General features: G+C 32.3%; 1 protein-coding gene across 2 annotated transcripts in view; it reads right to left on the minus strand.

Annotated features, from left to right (window-relative positions):
• LOC134691016 (sortilin-like) overlaps positions 1–18004 on the minus strand; it is a 49830-nt gene extending 31826 nt beyond the window's left edge. Inside the window, exons 1-7 of one of the 2 annotated variants that reach the window (XM_063551207.1) lie at positions 17732–18004; positions 10685–10744; positions 8311–8378; positions 6794–6902; positions 3886–4053; positions 3314–3340; positions 650–720 (exon numbers count right to left, since the gene is read on the minus strand). In XM_063551207.1, coding sequence (XP_063407277.1) covers positions 650–720; positions 3314–3340; positions 3886–4053; positions 6794–6902; positions 8311–8378; positions 10685–10744; positions 17732–17959 — 731 coding nt within the window. In that variant the 5' untranslated portion in view covers positions 17960–18004. The remainder of the gene's footprint in view (positions 1–649; positions 721–3313; positions 3341–3885; positions 4054–6793; positions 6903–8310; positions 8379–10684; positions 10745–17731) is intronic. The other variant, XM_063551213.1, reaches the window with a different exon arrangement.
• Between the last annotated feature and the right edge of the window lie 1968 nt (positions 18005–19972).

A 19972-nucleotide genomic window follows, 5' to 3' on the forward strand; every position in this document is an offset into this window, starting at 1 on the left:
AATGACAATTGGCAATAACACATCTTTTTTGTTGAAATTAATTTCCCAGTACTTCTATGGAATACAGCTACATATAAATTCCCTTATATCTGTGTTGTCCTGTGTTATAGAAAAACAATTTTCTTATCATATTGACCATTTGTTATCTCTATATAAAAATCTATTACAGCAGATTTCAGTGAGTATGTAGGTAAAGGTAATATCTTTGGTTACCTTGCTTGTTAGCTGAACCGTGAAGTCATTGTTAGGTTAGGTAAACTACCCTCCTTAATAGTAGACTAGCCCAACAGATAACCAATCTATCTCTCTGTAGGACTAAGCTACTTTAAAAGGAGGGTAGTAAACCTTACCTAACAATGACTTCACGGTTCAGCTAACAAGCAAGCTAACCAAAGATAACACCATTAGCTACATACTGACGGAAATCTGCTGTAACAATTTTTTGAGACTTGTGGCTCATATAACATCATAACTATTGAGACTTTTAACGTACACAAGCTATATATGTTCAGTATTCATTTTAAAGAACATTTCTCAATTCTATTTGGATGATGGTCATTAAAAACAAAATCAACCCTTCAAACAATGGCTGCTCCATTTTTCCAGAGCCTCCTTTTCTAATACATGTGTGTTTTTCTATCATTCTTACCATTTAAAGACTTGAACCGATTCTGCAATTCTTCTCCAGTTTTTACCATTATCCTCACTCACATAAATAGTCTGAAATGTCATAAATATTAAATATTAGCAAGTTTTTTCCATCTAGTCTTCAAAATTTTAACCATGTGTGTAGTGAATATAGGTATTAAAGAACTTGTTGCTGAAAACCCAGAATAATTTAGATTTTTGTTGGTTTGGACTCAAACTTGATCATCTGGAAGCTGCAAGAAAACCACAACAAAGACTTAAGTGGAATCTCAACCATTTGCAATGAAAATATTAAGACCATATACGGCAATGCAACGTTTTGTGAGATCATTTGAAACACTTTTTATTTAACTCTATCTCACTATCAAAACAAATCAAATATACCCAAACTTTTACTACATTTTTTGTGTCAAGTGTTACTATCAATTAGCTAAATTATAAATTTAAGTTTTTAAAATATTGAAATGCAGGAAAATTGGTACCATTAATGTTATTTCAGCACTACCTGTAAATGCTGTTCATAAAAATATGGCTATCTTCTTACCACAAAATATGAGGATACGTGTATTACTTTAACCGTAACAAATATTTAAATTTTAACCTATAACACATAAAATAATGCAAATATGTGCTGTGCAATTAAGTGATTGGACCGAGATTGTGTTAAGTAGCATCTATAGGAAGGATAAAACATGCAATAATGGTACTTACATAATGCATACATAACTAAGGGGAGAATACGCTTGATTTGGGAAACTTGTTGCTATCCATTGATAACATACTTATTTAGAGTTCAACATTAAAGTTTGCACATTGGAAAAACAAAAAATTCAGACATTACTTCTTAAAAAAATACAAAGAGCATATATAAGATATAATAATATCTTAATATCAACTAAAATTGAGAATGGAAATGGGGAATGTGCCAAAGAGACAACAACCCGACCATAGAGCAGACAACAGCAGAAGGTCACCAACAGGTCTTCAATGAAACAAGAAATTCCTGCACCCTAAGGCAGGGTTGGCAAAAACCCGGGTTTTATGAGTATTGCCCAGCCCAGTGGGAAATACTGGGAAAACCCGGGTTTTACTGGGTTTTAGTGGGTAATAATGGGCAATACTGGGTAATATAAAATACTTGTCTGAATTTTAAAGAAGATTCAGTGATAAACACGAATGTTATATATTTAATAAGATATTTATACCCTATTTTGTTTGTCTAGCATTTGCCTAGATTGGCAAACTGTAAATATAAAGCAAAACTTTTTTTTCTTTCAAATAAATATAACTCCTAATTTAAGAATTAACAATTACCTAATTGTAAGAAAAATTACAATTAAATAATGTCACTAATTAATTAGTAATTATTCAGATTAGAACACAGATTTGTTTATGTAACAATAATCAGACCTTATAATTCTATAAGTTTTATTGGCATGACCCCTTAGGGTGTTTATTTAGCAATATGAATGTAAATTTAAATGTACAAATCTTCTGTTCTGCCTACACATAGAATTAATAGAGAAGAGAATGAAATTGATATTTCACTCTTTCTAGAAATGACTGTCAATGGTTATCTGTATAAAAAGTATATATTTAGCTGTTATACTATGAAACTGTACCAAGTCTTTACTATTTAGTCTTAAAATAAGCATAGAAACACATGAGAAAATCATATTGCCCAGTTTGCCCACTATTACCTATTTCTGGGAGTATTGCCCACCCCGGGAAAACCCAGGTTTTCCCACCCGGGAATTCCCAGGCGGGTAATACTTTGCCAACCCTGCCCTAAGGTGTCCTTCAGCTGGCCCCTAAACAAATATATACTAGTTCAGTGATAATGAACACCATACTAAACTCCAAATTCTACACAAGAAAATAAAAGTTAAAATAATACAAGACTAACAAAGGCCAGAGGCTCCTGACTTGGGACAGGCGCAAAAATGTGGCGTGGTTAAACATGTTTGTGAGATCTCAACCCTCCCCTATACCTCTAGCCAATGCAGAAAAGAAAACGCATAACAATACGCACATTAAAATTCAGTTCAAGAGAAGTCTGAGTCTGATGTCAGAAGATGTAACCAAAGAAAATAAACAAAATGACAATAATACTACACTGCCTTACAAAAGGGCCTTTAACAGACCCTTGATAATTGGAAGATCAGTCAGTATAGAATGTTCATTGTAGCTAAGTAGTATAATTTGGTAAAAAAAAAATGGTTTTGTGTCTCAAAACACAGCCATGATTATCATTAGTAGAAGATATATATGAAATAATTAGTAAACAGTTATATATTTTTTCATCATACCATCAAATTGATGCTGCAAGTTTTTCAAACTGATTGATTGTTGGTTGTCTAACCTCTAGCAGCAAATATTTCATGCATATTTTATGACCTTACACCATTTTATAAGTCTGAGCAATATTTTGTTTGTACACATATATACAATGCTTAAGGATGCTGTTAGTTTTTTGAAAATCATTCACAAGTCTAAACAACTATTTTTATAAATATATACATACAAAGATACATTAGTTATTTTTTTACCACTTGTCAAGTCTGAACAACACATTGTTTTTTCACATATAATTTTCTAGCATATACAACATACACAACAGTGGTAAGCAATGACGACACATAAAGGGAGATAAATGGTACTTTACCTGTCTTTTTATTTCTTTGGATTTTTTCTAGAATCAGTAAAATTCTTATCACGGAACATAATATTAGAGATTCATACAAATAGTCTTAGCCCTGAACATTGTTTCTTATTATTATAAGCTACTGAATTATTCAAAAGTTGCTGTCTTGGTTAACTGACACTGGAAATTCATCTCTTGATTTCTCTGTTTTTTTTTTATTACAGTGAAATAAATATGATTTAGTAAACCATGTGTAGATCTAGACTGATGTCGGATGGAAAACAAATTTAACTAAGTAAACATTTTGGTACTTGTTTTGCTATTCTGTCTGTTAGTTTATCTCCAATTCGATTCCTGTGAATATACCCCAGAGTGTAGAGCCCCCACATGTTCTTCAATATTTTATCCAGTTACTTGGATAGAAAGTCATTCACTTTACTTTCCTATCAATGTGCAAGACAGCAACTCACATTTTCAAAACAGGTCAACATGTAAGAATATAACAAATTTTTTCTGTTTTTTTTTAATATCTGTAAAAAATCTAATTATTCAAATATCAACATGATCAATGTAGGAATAAAATAAAAACAAACCTTGACTGTAAGAACACTTGAAGATGCCATTAAATAATCTTTGTTTTTAGGGTTAAAATGTAATTGTCCATCTATCTGAAAGTCTAGCTTTACAGATACAAAACTTTTCCCACTGTCCTCTGTTATGTACAGTACAGTTCCATCTCGACGAACAGATACTAAATAGACCTGTAAAATTAGATATGATATCAGGATGATCAGATACCACATATACCTGTTAAATTAGAAATTATTCAAGTCAAGCAAATTATGTAGTAAGATACAAAAACAGTTTGCAAAAGAAATGTCATTAATATCAATATAAGAGAAATGTAGTGTCATTTGTCATGTCCAACAGCAACATTTTTATCAAACACTAATATTTTTGCAAAAGAAAACTCATTATGTACATGTTAAGTATTATAAATATCTAAATGATGAGAAATTCAATGTCTTTGGTCATCTCCAACTGCAACATTTTTATTGGACACAAGTATTCATTAACAGGTTATTATTTTTTCATTAAATGTAGCAATACAAATATTATATTTCAGCTATACAGTCAAACATGTTTTAAAGAGACCACTCATGGGAGAAGGCAATTTAAGTATTCTCATAATACAGCCTGGTTGTTTTTGATTACAGGTTCCCCAATTCAAATAGAAGGAAGCATGTATGTGCATTATAACTTTTGAAAGTACTAGTGTAAGTAAACCATTCTAAATTGGTCTTGTATGTATATGCACTATGACTAATTATGAGAACTGATTTTTATGTAATTAAATGTTTTCCTTGCCTTTTGTATTTTTTGTTTTAATTTGTTCATACATCAAAAGACAGGGTTGATTAGTTTATCTCCAATTTGATTGCTGTGAATATACACCAGAGTGTAGAGCCCCCACATGTTCTTCAATATTTTATATAAATTGTCTCCTCATGCAAGGTCTTACAAATATTTTTTTTTCAATTAAAAATATAGTTTGATTGCTTGTTCCTATATAACTGTCAAGAAAAGTCTATTTTTCCTGCCATGCTAATGATATTGTGAAATCATCAACTTCATCATTGTTATTTTTGGCAGTTTTAGTCACAAGCATATTACTTTTACTACCAAAGCAGCGAATAGCTCCATTTGAACAACCAATTTCACTCCAAACAGGAGTTGAACTTTATAGCAAACACAACAAGTGAAACTGTGAGCTACTGCTCACTGATGATACCCCCACCGCAAGTGGATAATATTAATAGTGTAAAAATATGCAAGTGTTCGGTAAACAGGAAGTTGTCAAGTGATGAATCTGAAAACGCATCACACAGTATAGCTGACTTAAATAAATCCTGAAACCAAATTTCAGAAATCCTTGTATTGTAGTTCCTGAGAAAAATGTGACGAAAATTTTCAACTTGGCTATCATGTGTAAATTCATACAAGTGTTCGGTAAACAGGAAGTTGTCAAGTGATCAATCTGAAAACGCATCACACGGTATAGCTGACTTATATAAATCCTGAAACCAAATTTCAGAAATCCTTGTATTGTAGTTCCTGAGAAAAATGTGACAAAAATTTTCAACTTGGCTATCATGTGTAAAATCATACAAGTGTTTCGGTAAACAGGAAGTTGTCAAGTGATCAATCTGAAAACGAATCACACGGTATAGCTGACTTAGATAAACCCTGAAACCAAATTTCAGAAATCCTTGTATTGTAGTTCCTTAGAAAAATGTGACGAAAATTTTCAACTTGGCTATCAAGTGTAAAATCATACAAGTGTTCGGTAAACAGGAAGTCTATGAATGATGAATCTGAAAACGCATCACAAGGTATGGCTGACATATATAAATGTTGATACCAAATTACAGAAAGGGTGGGTGTGTAGTTCCTGAGAAAAATGTGACGAAAGTTTCATGGGACGGACTGACGGACTGACTGACTGACGGACGGACTGACAGACAGAGGTAAAACAGTATACCCCTTCTTTTTTAAAGCGGGGGTATAATGAAAGTTTTCCATAGTGCCATCTCTATCTGACCAGGCTATTTAAACTTATGTAAGTTCACCTGTCCTATTAAATAAATACAATAGCTATTGTTCTCTGTGTATTTTATTCACTAAATATGCTACCCTTGCAAAGATTTACCCCAAAATTAGATGAAAGGAAAGTTCACATTAATCATAAAAATGGTGGTATAATTTGCAGATCCTTCAAAGTAAATTTTGGTCTTTTAATTTAAGACAGTGCATGTGGTTGTTTTAAACAAATCAATGTGCACAGTCCCTGGTCATGTAAAGCAGGTGGCAGCTTAATACAGTTAAAATATGTAGGACAAGTAACTGCGAGCTACTCCTCACTGATGATACCCCCGCCGCAAGTGGATAATATTAATAGTGTAAAAATATGCAAGTGTTCGGTAAACAGGAAGTTGTCGAGAGATGAATCTGAAAACTCATCACACGGTATAGCTGACTTATATAAATCCTGAAAACCAAATTTCAAAAATCCTTGTATTGTAGTTCCTGATAAAAATGTGACGAAAATTTTCAACTTGGCTATCATGTGTAAAATCATACAAGTGTTCGGTAAACAGGAAGTTGTCAAGTGATCAATCTGAAAACGCATCACACAATATAGCTGACTTAGATAAACCCGGAAATCAAATTTCAGAAATCCTTGTATTGTAGTTCCTGAGAAAAATGCGACGAAAAATATTGATGGGAGGGACGGACGGACGGACTGACAGACAGAGGTAAAACAGTATACCCCCCTTTTTTAAAGCGGGGTATAAAAATCTGTTAAGGGGGCTTGATAAAAGGTCAGTTTCAGCAGGTGGTTGTTAAGACATGTTTTACTGTATTTCCATTAGCTGAGGAACCATAGGTCCATATGATATTTTATTGGACAATTTACAGATCCAATTTTTCAATATTTACCCTATTTGTATCATCTGTATGTCTGAATATTCCAGCATGCTTTCTGATAAACGTTGGCTCTTTAGTAAGTTTACCAGTAATGTTCTCAAATGTCAGACCATAATTTTCTCTGTAAAAATGTACAGAAATTCAATTTAAAAACATATATGCAAAGTTATCAAATTTGAATAAAATGCAAAGTTATTACTTTTATCATGTTTTCCAATACATCATATTGATAAGCTTAAAAATAAACCGTACAGATTAAAAAGAATTTACTTGACAATATATATTCTGACTCAATCATATCTTATAATTTATACCATGTACTTGAAAACAACATTATTATGTTTATTAATTTTATATAATTTAATTTTGGATGTAACACGTCCTCTGATTGGCTGACATTATTTTGTTATCAGCCCATAGACATAATTTAGTCATGTGACTGTGACGTCATCAACATTTTTTCATGGTTTTATACGGTTTTAATTGGAATTTAGAATTAAATTATAAGAAATGACTGTAATATTTTTTTCTGTCTATTTGAAATATCATAAAAAATTAGGTGCACACTGTTAAATAACCTGCTACGCGCGTCATTCAGTGTGCACCAAATTTTTTATGTTATTTTTTCATAGACAGAAAAAATATTACATTCATTCCTTATATAAATATGTAAGACAATAGTTTGAAATTACTTATCTCCCTTTGTTCATAACTGTTGATAAAATTGAGAATATGTTTTTTGTGGCTGCAGGAAATTGCTATCATATTTTTGTTGTTGCAGCAGTGACCTAAATAGCTTGATTCAACAAGGATGTGTTTATATATCATGAATGCACCACTTGCATTATCATTTTCTATGTTCAATGGACATTAACTGGGGTAAAACCTCTAATTTGGCATTAAAATTAGAAAGATTATATGGGAATCATATGTTCCAAGTTTCAAGTTGATTGATTCATCAAAACCTACCTTGAGCATAAACATTATACAAAATATTTACCTGAAACTGGACAGACAGACAAACAAACAATAGAACAGAGAGACGAACAGAAGTGCAGACAAACAAACATAATGCCCCTAAGTAGGGCATAAAAATTTATGTTTGTGGTACAAGTGACTTAGGGTTGCAGAACACCTAAGGAAGTAAACTCTCTAAAAAATCAATTGTACATTCTAATAATATATTGTTAGTTAAGAGAAATCACGCTTTTCAATTATCAAAATTAGTGTTTGTCAAACTGCTACATATTTAATACAAATATTCCTGTAAATTAAATGGTTCAAATTTATTGAAAATTTTTGTCAACCAAATTTATTGAAATTTTTTGTCAACCAGTCAAAGTAAATATTTTGTCCAAATTAAACGAAGATTAAATGAGCCAAATCTATTTTAGTCAAAGTGTTGGGTACCCCTAAAGTTAGGCATTGCTGACCTACATTCTTAAAGAGAATGTGGCACCACTGACTTAAATTCAATAAATGATTATGGCATTAATATTGTACAAATTTTAGATAAACCAGTAACTTACGTTCTATATATATTAGAGGCACCTGTTGCCATACCAAAAGATTCTTGACTTGTCACTACTATCATGGTCTGAAAAGGACAAAAAATATTGAGTCATGTCTTTTGACATTTCAACAATATATTTACTGGACATTGGATGAAACATATGGAACATAATGTTAGCCTTCAAGCGCATGTTATGCTTATACAATTTACCAGTAATTTAAGTTTATTTTACCTTTACTCAAAACTCTTTGCATTAATTAAGTTGGTGTCAATGTTTTGATATCATTTTCAGTATGTGCAGTCAGGTGATTTGAACATGTCTAATATAAATCATTTCCTGTTTGATGTAAATTTCTGAATGCTTCTTTTAAGCTTGAACTGCTTCTAATTTTTTTTATATTATAATTTCTAAACATTATAATCTGGTTATTTATGAACATAATCAAAACCAGATGCTCCGCAGGGCGTAGCTTTATACGACCGCAGAGGTTGAACCCTGAACGGTTGGGGCAAGTATGGACACAACATTCAAGCTGGATTCCGTTCTAAATTTGGATTGTGATTAAATAGTTGACACAGCATAGGTTTCTGACACAGAATGAATGTATTCAAATGAACTTAAAATTTTTGTCTTCTCTTAGAGCAATTCACTATGCTGTTGAATATTAATCCTCTCAAAAAAATGTTTGAAGAAATTTTCTTTTTATTTATGAAATTTCAAATGATAAAAATTGAACCCAATTTTTTAATCACATCCCCCATTCCCTTTATATTCCAAAACTAATTTCAATTAATATATTCTAATGGAGTTTGCAACAATTACTACTCATTTAAATACATCATAAAATATTAAGATGTAAAAAAACTGCTTGTTATCACTGAATGGTAAAGATTATTTAAATTTATCAGTTGGTAGTAAAAAGTGAATATACATTGTATATTGTATATAACAAAGATTTAAGTTGATTCTGGACAAAGAAAGATAACTCCAATTAAAAAAAAATCTTGCAGATATTTCTTGCTTACTATACTGGACAAAGAAAGATAACTCTTAATTAAAAAAAAATTTGCTATTTCACAATATTGTGAAATTATATATTTCTTGCCATTGCACAATACTGTGCAATTGAAAAGACTTGCTATTGCACAATACTTAATATAATAATTTTAGATCCTGATTTGGACCAACTTGAAAACTGAGCCCATAATCAAAAATCTAAGTACATGTTTAGATTCAGCATATCAAAGAGGCCCAAGAATTTAATTTTTGTTAAAATCAAACTTAGTTTAATTTTGGACCCTTTGCACTTTAATTTAGACCAATTTTAAAACTGGACCAAAAATTAAGAATCTACATACACAGTTAGATTTGGCATATCAAAGAACCCCAATTATTCAATTTTTGATGAAATCAAACAATGTTTAATTTTGGACCTCGATTTGGGCCAACTTGAAAACTGGGCCAATAATCAAAAATCTAAGTACATTTTTAGATTCAGCATATCAAAGAACCCCAAGATTTCAATTTTTGTTAAAATCAAACTAAGTTTAATTTTGGACCCTTTGGACCTTAATGTAGACCAATTTAAAAACTGGACCAAAAATTAAGAATCTACATACACAGTTAGATTGGCATATTAAATAACCCCAATTATTCAATTTTGATGAAATCAAACAAAGTTTAATTTTGGACCCTTTGGGCCCCTTTTTCCTTAACTGTTGGGACCAAAACTCCCAAAATCAATACCAACCTTCCTTTTATAGTCATAAACCTTGTGTTTAAATTTCATAGATTTCTATTTACTTATACTAACGCTATGGTGCGAAAACCAAGAAAAATGCTTATTTTGGTCCCTTTTTGGCCCCTTATTCCTAAACTGTTGGGACCGAAACTCCCAAAATCAATACCAACCTTCCTTTTGTGGTCATAAACCTTGTGTCAAAATTTCATAGATTTCTATTAACTTAAACTAAAGTTATAGTGCGAAAACCAAGAAAATGCTTATTTGGGCCCTTTTTGGCCCCTAATTCCTAAAATGTTGGGACCAAAACTCCCAAAACCAATACCAGCCTTCCTTTTATGGTCATAAACCTTGTGTTAAAATTTCATAGATTTCTATTCACTTTTACTAAAGTTAGAGTGCGAAAACTAAAAGTATTCGGACGACGACGACGACGACGACGACGACGACGACGACGACGACGACGACGACGACGACGCCAACGTGATAGCAATATACGACGAAAATTTTTTCAAAATTTGCGGTCGTATAATAAAATCATTATTTTTTTTAAAATTATTTCTCTTACACCAAGTGGATGATGTAAATATTCATAATATTTTCTGTTAGCATGTAAATTTATTGTAATTAAAACAGATCTATACATACCCCATGGGTACCAGCCCAGGCCAAAGCCATTCCTGTATTACTATCATTCTGAAATACTCTCTGAAACAGAAAACATCACTATACATATCATTTGATAGGACATTCCAATAAATTGAGAGTATAAAATATGCATATGTGCTTATAAAATACTACTGTACTTCATTTAGTTGTCTAATTGGCAATCATATCCCATCTCCTTATTTTTGAATTCATATTGATAAAGCATAAATGGAACATTGACACTATCAATCTGTTTTCTATGGGAGGGAATAACTGCAATATTTTTTTTCATCTATTTACTTAAAACTCAGAAATTAATGCAAGGTTCTTATTATTGCGAAAAATGTGACAGAATTGTAAACGCAATAATTTAAACTCGCACTTTGAAATGTTTTATATAAATTAAACAGGATTTTTCTCAAAATCGTTAAAATAAATATTGCAATAATAAATGCATGCAATAATATTTGAATTTACAGGTATGCATTCTTTTCTTTTTCAGATTTCTATTCTATTGAACTATGAATATGTTTTTCTTCAACTTAATTTTTTGAATTTTGTCTTCTTGACATTTTAAAATCTTTGAATCTTAGTGAGTGTTACAATCATGTTCTTTCAAATGCTGCTTTATTTCTCATGTGAGAATTCATATACATTGTACAATATTTTGATCTCTTAGTGCCAACACCTCAAATTTTATTATGTGTGAGACCTGAAAATTGTAAATTGAAACCAAACAAAAATTGAAAGCAGTTTCAATCATTATGGTATACATGGTATACTTGGTATAATTATCAGTAATACTTGGTTTTGCAGAAAAAAACAATAATTTCAAAACTAAGTCCTAAAAAAATTCAGAACTTAACATTCAGTAATACATTTTTATATTACCAGCAGCTAACATTACTAGATATTTACAAGACAGAAAGTCCAGTAAATATCTTAGAACAACTCTAGGAGATATCAAATCTTTGGTTCACAGTTTGCTTCTTTTAAGTTCTGAATTTGAATACAGAACTACAGAATCTTTGTTGATAAAAATGAAAAGATGGGGTATGTTTTCCTTATTAGTAAATACAGTTGTAGATTGATGCATAAAAACTAAAAACATTCTGATCTATTTAGAGAGTGCACTACATAGACATTTTTTTATAAGGAAACAAAATTCTGAAATCACTTTGCACATAAGCCAGTGACTTGACTTCTCATTGTCTGATAATGTACATGTATCATTTTAATCTTTTTCATTCATTTATATATAAACATGTCTACATGTACAAATGTTATTTTTACAATAACATCATACATGAGATTGAAAGTTGTGAATTACAGAATACTTGTATTACATGGTTCAAAAGATATACATGTATTACATATAGTACATGTACTTAATTAGGTAATTTCTGTATATTTCATACTAAAAAAGAAATCAAATAGTTGCCTTGTGTTACACATATGTATCAGAGATCAGGGGCGTGTCCAGGATATTTGAAAGGGGGGGGGCGTAGAATAAAACATTTGTGGGACCTTTTTTTGGCTTAAAAACATAAAATAATAGAGAATTGCACTAATGCAACGGTTTCTGTCTTGGAGCATGTATATTTTAAAGTTAAAGTGTCAGGATGTGACATTTTTTATGCCGAGTTCTCTCCATTAATTGTCTATGGTATATTAAAATGATTGGATGGATCTTAATAGGAGTAAACCAATAACGAGAAATTCCAAACTCAAGGGTATATAGGAGTTACTTAACATTTCAATTCCTAGGCCAGGATTTTATTAACGAGAGGCGTGATTACGGTTGAGGGTCCATGGGGAAGCTCAGAAGCTCCTGAATTTCAACAATTTAGCATCAAATTATGAAGTAATCCCTCTATTTTTTATTAAGTTCGGGTTTCGTTGAACGACACACATGATACAAGACAAATAAACACTGAAGAATAAAGTTCTTTCGTTCTGAGTATTGCTTTAATGTGGAAATATACATATTTCTAGTATACATGTACCTTGACGCAAAACCTAAAATGAACACAGAAAAATACTGACGGACTCTCATTTTCAATTACTAGAGTGGATTCATTAGAACCATTTTACGTGGATTTCTCATGGCGTAATCGTCAATAATTTTATCAAAATCAAGTTTAATGTCTCTGTGAACATATAAAAGAAACAGAGCATTTAGGCGATCCTCCTTCATGGTGCTTCTCAAATCATTCTTGATCAACTTAAGGGATGAGTTAGCTCTTTCGGTGGAGCTTGATGTGACGCTCGTCAAAGCAAGTAAGAAGAGAACTTTCATGATGTTTGGAAATAAAGTCGAGCATGCCCTTACATCAGCCGGACTCCGAGAAACGAAATTTTACGGTTGATGATGACCCATCAGATTGGGGAATCAGTATAAAAAGAAATCAGAGTATGTGTTTAATTAATGAATATGATAAATTGCTTTTATTCTATACAATACTAGCAGATTATAACGATAGGCTTTTTTTTTTTTTTTTTTTTTTTAAACCCATTACGCCCTTACCTGGACCCGCCCCTGGAGATGATGAACTTTAAACTTGAACTTAACAATAGATCAGGCAAAATCAGTTATGTATAACTACCCTCAAAATGAAAACTTTTAAATTGATTTTTTAAAGTTGGATATTGTAAACCTTTGTTGAATTATACAATATTTACATTACAAACAAAAGGGAGGTATATAAGTATTATTTAAGTATATTTAGCTCACATATATCCTAATAACATTACATATCTTGAGCTTTAAAAGGTTTTTTAAAAACAAATCAATGAAGTTAATAAATAAAATTCAGTCAAGCAGTAAATATAAACAGGATTTTTCAACATTTGTTGCCATCAAACTTTATGTGAGAATGATTTAGATTATATCTAAATGTTGTCACATGGCTCGAAAACCATGTGATTGACTTTTTAAGTGAATGATTTATTTCAATTTTTATCTATTTTTAAAAATCATGTGATTGACTATTTTAAAAAGTGAATAATTTAATTTAAGTTTCATCTAACCCACTTGGCCCTATCATGCCTATCATCTATGGACCGGTGAATTATTGAAAATTAAATGATGTTCATCCATTGAAATGGAACATTATTCAGTAAATGATCTACTTAGATTTTTGTAACCAAAAGTAGAATAAATATTGTTTTGAATCAACCCACAGGTTTTTTTTGTGACCAACTTTTGTTTAGTGTGAAAAATCAAAATCATTAATTAATCACTAAAATAGATACCAGAAATTGGACTTGAAAAATGTTCTATCTCAACTTCATTGATACAAAAAATAAGGAGACCAAATAGAACAGATACTCACAAGAGCCCAAATGATGTGGATGTATGCAATCAAAGGTCACTGATGGGTGTTAACAATGGCTAGTAACTTAAGACACATGGTATTTAACATGATAGCTCACATACAAATGTATTTTCAGTATCCAAGAAGACATATATCACCATTCTAAAACACAATATGGCATTTAACTTCATTTGCATTTATAACTCTAAGCCATCCAATCTTTACTTTTCATTGCATGGTGTGCGGTAACGACAGAAAAGACAAATTTCAAAGTCACTGGTTTGATTACATGTAGGCCAAGAATCAAACAAAAAGACATCATGCTTATACAATTAATAAAAATTGTAAAATATGTTCATTATATATGATCATGACCCCATAGCGATTAAAAAAAAAATATATGAGAGAATGTTTTTCTACTGGGTTCATGGAATACATTGATGGAGTTTATATCTACGGTAATATATGCAATGGATTATTGCATCATTATAATATAATCATCTCTTTTATCACCTGTTATATTTATAAAACTCCCTACTTAGGAGCACTTTGGTGTGCACTTCTTTATACTTTTTTGTAACAATTTAAATGATTACAAGTTAGGTAACTTTCAATAACACAAATACTATATGTCTAAAAAAGTAATTTTAATGTAGATAATTTAATTACATAACAAATTCAATTTTGTTTAGCTCCATCTTTCAGAACTACTTGTTTGTTTTTATAGACTTGTATAATTAAGTTATATAAATTATAAAATAAATAAAAAAGATTTTTCTAAGGACTTTTTTCATGATCAAAATGCACAGTTTGCATAAATTAACATCAATTAAAATGATATGCTTTGTGTCATGGTATGATAATTTGATAATAAAAAAATCTTACTGAAACCAACACTTGGAACACATTAATTTCTGAATAAGGTTAAAATACAAGTAATGTTCTGCAGCTGAGCCTAGCAATATATACATGTATTTAAGGTTATTAATACACTGCCAAACAATGCCCTTACAATTTAAGTTATAGCGCTAAAGTGCCCTTTCAGACAAGTAGCACCCTTCTGCCCTGAGATTCAAGCTGGAACACTGTCATTTTAAAGTAACTTTGCTCTAAAACACCAAAAGTCAAAATAGGGAAAAGGCTGCTGCTCATGTCTATAATTAATAGAGATTTTAGTATGAAGCAATATCTACTTCATTTCTTCAAATGTAACAACTCAAAAGTCTAGGAATAAGCAACTTCATGTAACATACTATATTATAATAGTCTTCAAATCAGTCCAAAAGAAGTACAAAAACACAGGGCCAAACCAACTTTTTATACTACCCCAGTCTTGACAGAGATTGATATACATGATACACATATTTATTAACTACTTTGACCACTCAAATGTCAAATGAGACTTTGCACAACATGACAATATTAATCAGGTTACTTGTCATAGTATTCCAGAGCTGCACCTGTCCTAAGTATTTAGAGGAATCTGATGTTCAGTGGTTGTCATCAGTTTATATGTCATGTGGTTCATAATTAAATAATAAGGGCTTCTTTTTTATATAGATGAGACTGTTGGTTTCCTGTTTGAATGCGTTTACAATAGTATTTTTTGGGGGCCCTCTATACATGTAGCTTGGGCCACACTTAAAAATATTTTGGTTTGCCCAAACCCTACCCAAAGGTTGAGACAGTGGGTAGGTAGGTAGGCATTTTCTTTTTTTTTATTTCAAAAAAAGATATTGAAGTATCAGGTGTTTATTAGTCTTCATGCCTATTTGATTAAAAAAACTTCTTCAAATCAGGACAATAAAAGAATTTGAGTAGGAAGCTTTTTTCTGGGTAGGTAGCGTTTGGGCAAACAAGCCTATTATGGCCTAATGCTGTTTGGTGTGAGCCAAGACTCTTGTGTTGAAGACTTTACCTTGACCTATAATGGTTTACTTTTATAAATTGTGACTTGGATAAAGAGTTGTCCATTGGCACTCATACCACATCTTTCTAATTCTATCTCTGTACTGGATATACATGTACATAGTGTATGTATACTATTATTGTTTTTTTAATGTTAATATATTGGGTAAGGCCTCATGGAATAAAGGTAAAAAGAATTTTGGAACTGTTAGTAAGTCATTGAACGTCTTCATAGTTTGATTAGAGATGGTTCAATGACTAACCAACAATTCCAAAATTCTTTATACCCTAAGTGTACACCTTCCTGCGTTATTACATGAAACTTACTATTTATTTTTGCAATGCCCGAATATTGTAACCAGGGCCAATACATGCAAGAGACTTGAAAGGGTTCCTAAGAAGGCTCAAGTAAGTCCTTTTTCAATGTTCATTTACCAACCATAACAAAATGTCAACATTCACACTTTTCAGTTACTGTCATTTGCATCAACAACTATATTGATGTCATATATGACCTGAGATCAGCATGCAGAGATACTACATGTATCAGCATTAACTAGTTTGCCCACATTTACCATACATTTTTTGTAGGTTACAAGATTTTAGTGGGACATTTGTATAAAACATGTGCATTAGTTTTCAAGTGGACTGTGGCCCACTACCTGAATTCTGTACTTGGCAAGCTCGGAAATGGACAAACACTGAAACAAGACATTTTGACTGATTTTGTTAGCGTTACAAATTAACCAGAATAAACAGAGGAACAAAATAACTGGACTGAGTATGAAGAGAATACATTGTTCCATTATTCAGCAATACACAATATCACTATTTGTCTGCCATTACTGGACATCACAAAAATTTGGTTCCCATAAAATTTTGACATTACATAACCATGATAACAATAGAAAATATCTGAAACCATAATGGAAAAGGGATTATTGTATGATGTCAAAAAGTCAAGCAGTGCAGATTTTTAGATCAACCGATGCATATTTCCAAATAGGAATAAGGTGTATTAATAATAATGTAAATATACATTTTGTACATGCATACAGATCTGTTGATAAAACTCACTGCCACTGGTCTGTGCCTCTTTTAGTCCAAGATTACTCTGACGTCCAACCGCTGTTTTGCCAGCATGGCCCCAGCTTGTCTGGCAAACCCGCCATTGGACTGGACGTCAGAGTAATGATGTGAAAATCCATGGATGGTACCAGCGGGGTTCATACCCTCAATCTCCGGATCTAAAGGCAGCGCTCTAACCAATTGAGCCAAAGAAGATCTCCTCTAACTCAACTAGTTAGACTACCTTTATATCCCCAGGTCTACAACACTCTTCCCCTTTTTCTTTTTTTCGGGCTGCGAGCAACTCACAGGTCCACTACCTGTACAACCCCGAGACATCTACTCGGATATCTGGCCAGTTCGACCTAGATATGTCATGATCATCTTATGACCGCTGGTCAACCACCTTGACCCCATATCAAACTGCCAGGCACCTATATACACTTGTTTGTACAAGTAGTAATTGCTCGCAGCGCCAATGATGTGAAAATCCATGGATGGTACCAGCTGGGTTTGAACACTCAATCTCGGGATCTAAAGGCAGCGCTCTAACCAATTGAGCCAAAGAAGATCTCCTCTAACTCAACTAGTTAAGACTACCTTTATATCCCCAGGTCTACAACAGTAATTAATCTTGGACTAGGCCTCTTTCGAATTTTTACTGTTAAACTAAAACTTATTGCTTCTCTCCTCAAACCTTGCTGAGTGTGTGTTTGTTTTTATATCTAAGTAATATTTTGTCTGTATTGAATACCTTTTCCAGTATTTGTGTCTTCTTCTGAAGAACATCAGTAAGAAATCTTGTTTCTTGTGATTGGCAAGTTGAGTCAGCATCACGCCGAAATCGTGTTTGTGTATGACTTCCATGACTTTTCAAGGGTATGCTATTTTGTGATATTTCGAAATGATGTACAAACTCGTTGCTGCAATGACACTTCTGACAGACTGTCAAAGCCAACACAAACCAAAGATGTAACTTCATTCTTCCTAATGTTCAACGACGTTTCCGTTTCACGTGAAAGATAAATATTAGCGACACCTATAATAATATTGCAATTATCGACCCTTTTTTATCCTTTATGTTTTAGTGCCTCCGATATACAAAAGAACACCTCTGCCTAAGTTTTACAATCACAAATATATTCTCTGCATTTGAAATGAGGGGGATAGGACATTTATCGGGACTCGTCTGTCTGTCTGTCTGTCTGTCCGTCTGTTACACTTTTTACACTTCTTAGAAATGAAAAAAAACGTTTTACACTTCTAAAAAATGAAATAAACACTTCTTACACTTTTTAAAAATTATAAAAAAAAAATTTAAAAAAATTGTTTAATTCCAAGGATAAAGTACCTTATTTTAATTTTATTGAAAGCATTTTATACACATGTCAGCCGTCTTTTCATATTTTATTTCAAAATTCTGTAATATTAATTTTTTGTTATCATTCCTCAAAATCGTACTTCTAGTCGGGGCTATATATATGAGGCCAAAGGGATAACAAACAGTAACAAAAACTTAACCTTGATCATCAATCAATAAAATGACTTAAATTATCTGACGGGCATGTAGGCCTTGCTTGCACAAAATAAACTTAGCATGTTACTCATTACAAGTCAGGCGGAGTATTTCACATGGCAAAAATCATGATAAAAAAATTATCACAGCAATCATGAGCACTGAACCATGAGAATGAGGGCAATGATATATGTCAAATGGAAACATTGTAACATGAGTTATATCTGCATACAAGAAATGAAGCATCCAGGTCTTGTATCGTCTGAAATATAACTTGCGTTTCTGTGACTTTTGTATTATCCTTATTTCATTTTGCTCACAAGTTAATTAATCCAAATGTATATATGGGGGCCCCTCATATATATCCTAGCAACAAAGGCATATTCCTAAAATGGCCTTGATGAAAAGGCTGCCAATGAGTCAGTGGGTTCACGCATAATCTGAACCTATTCATCACACAAATAGGCCACATCATAAATATGAGCAACATTTCTAAACTTAAAGCTGTGAACATCAGAAACAATTTCACGATAACAGCCCAAAACTGCAAAAACAATGATTTAATTCAAGGTCAATCCCTCCGACTCAAATTTCGCTAACCAAGGGTTGCAATCCATTTCTTTTTCCATCCTTGCAAATTGATCGTAACCCTTGGCTAGAGAAAATGCTCCAACACATATTATATTAAGGTTATATTGGAATACTTTTTTTAGACAAGTGCCTGTTGATAATGTGACAATGTTTGAAATCCAGCAGTCAAAACTTTGTAAACAAACATCACAGATATACAACACAATTCATAGGCCTAGAGAAACATTATATTTATAAAATAAAATAATAAAGAATTGTGAGACCCCATCCAGATCCTCGTGGTAAATGTCATTTAAGCCCCAGTCCCACTAGACCACGATCGCACCACGCTCACGTGGTGAGGTCGCGGTATGAGCGGCTTGAACATGTTAATTTTCGTTGCTTTCACGATTCTACTACGTCCTAATTACGCTTCTACAACGATCCCGCTACGATTAAACCACGTTCTCACCGCGCTTATTCTGCGACCTCACTACGCTAATAAAGATCTTTCTACGCTCTTCACGTTCTCACTACGACCATACCACGAGTTTTCCGATTGCAACACGATCTTACTGCGAGTATAGCACGTTCTTACCACGATTATACTACGACTTGGGACAGCCGCAAAAATATTGGGGTTAAACATGTTTGTGAGAACTCAACCCTCCCCCTATACCTCTAGCCAATGAAGAAAAGTAAACTCATAACAATACGCACATTAAAAGTCAGTTCAAGAGAAGTCCGAGTCCGATGTCAGAAGATGTGACTAAAGAAAATAAACAAAATGACAATAATACATAAATAACAGCAGACTACTAGCAGTTAACTGACATGCCAGCTCCAGACTTCAATTAAACTGATACTACATGTATACACAAAAGTAGTATAATATCAAGAGATGTCGGA

The sequence above is a fragment of the Mytilus trossulus genome, chromosome 1 (assembly GCF_036588685.1).
Source record: "Mytilus trossulus isolate FHL-02 chromosome 1, PNRI_Mtr1.1.1.hap1, whole genome shotgun sequence".
Lineage (NCBI taxonomy): Eukaryota > Metazoa > Mollusca > Bivalvia > Mytilida > Mytilidae > Mytilus > Mytilus trossulus.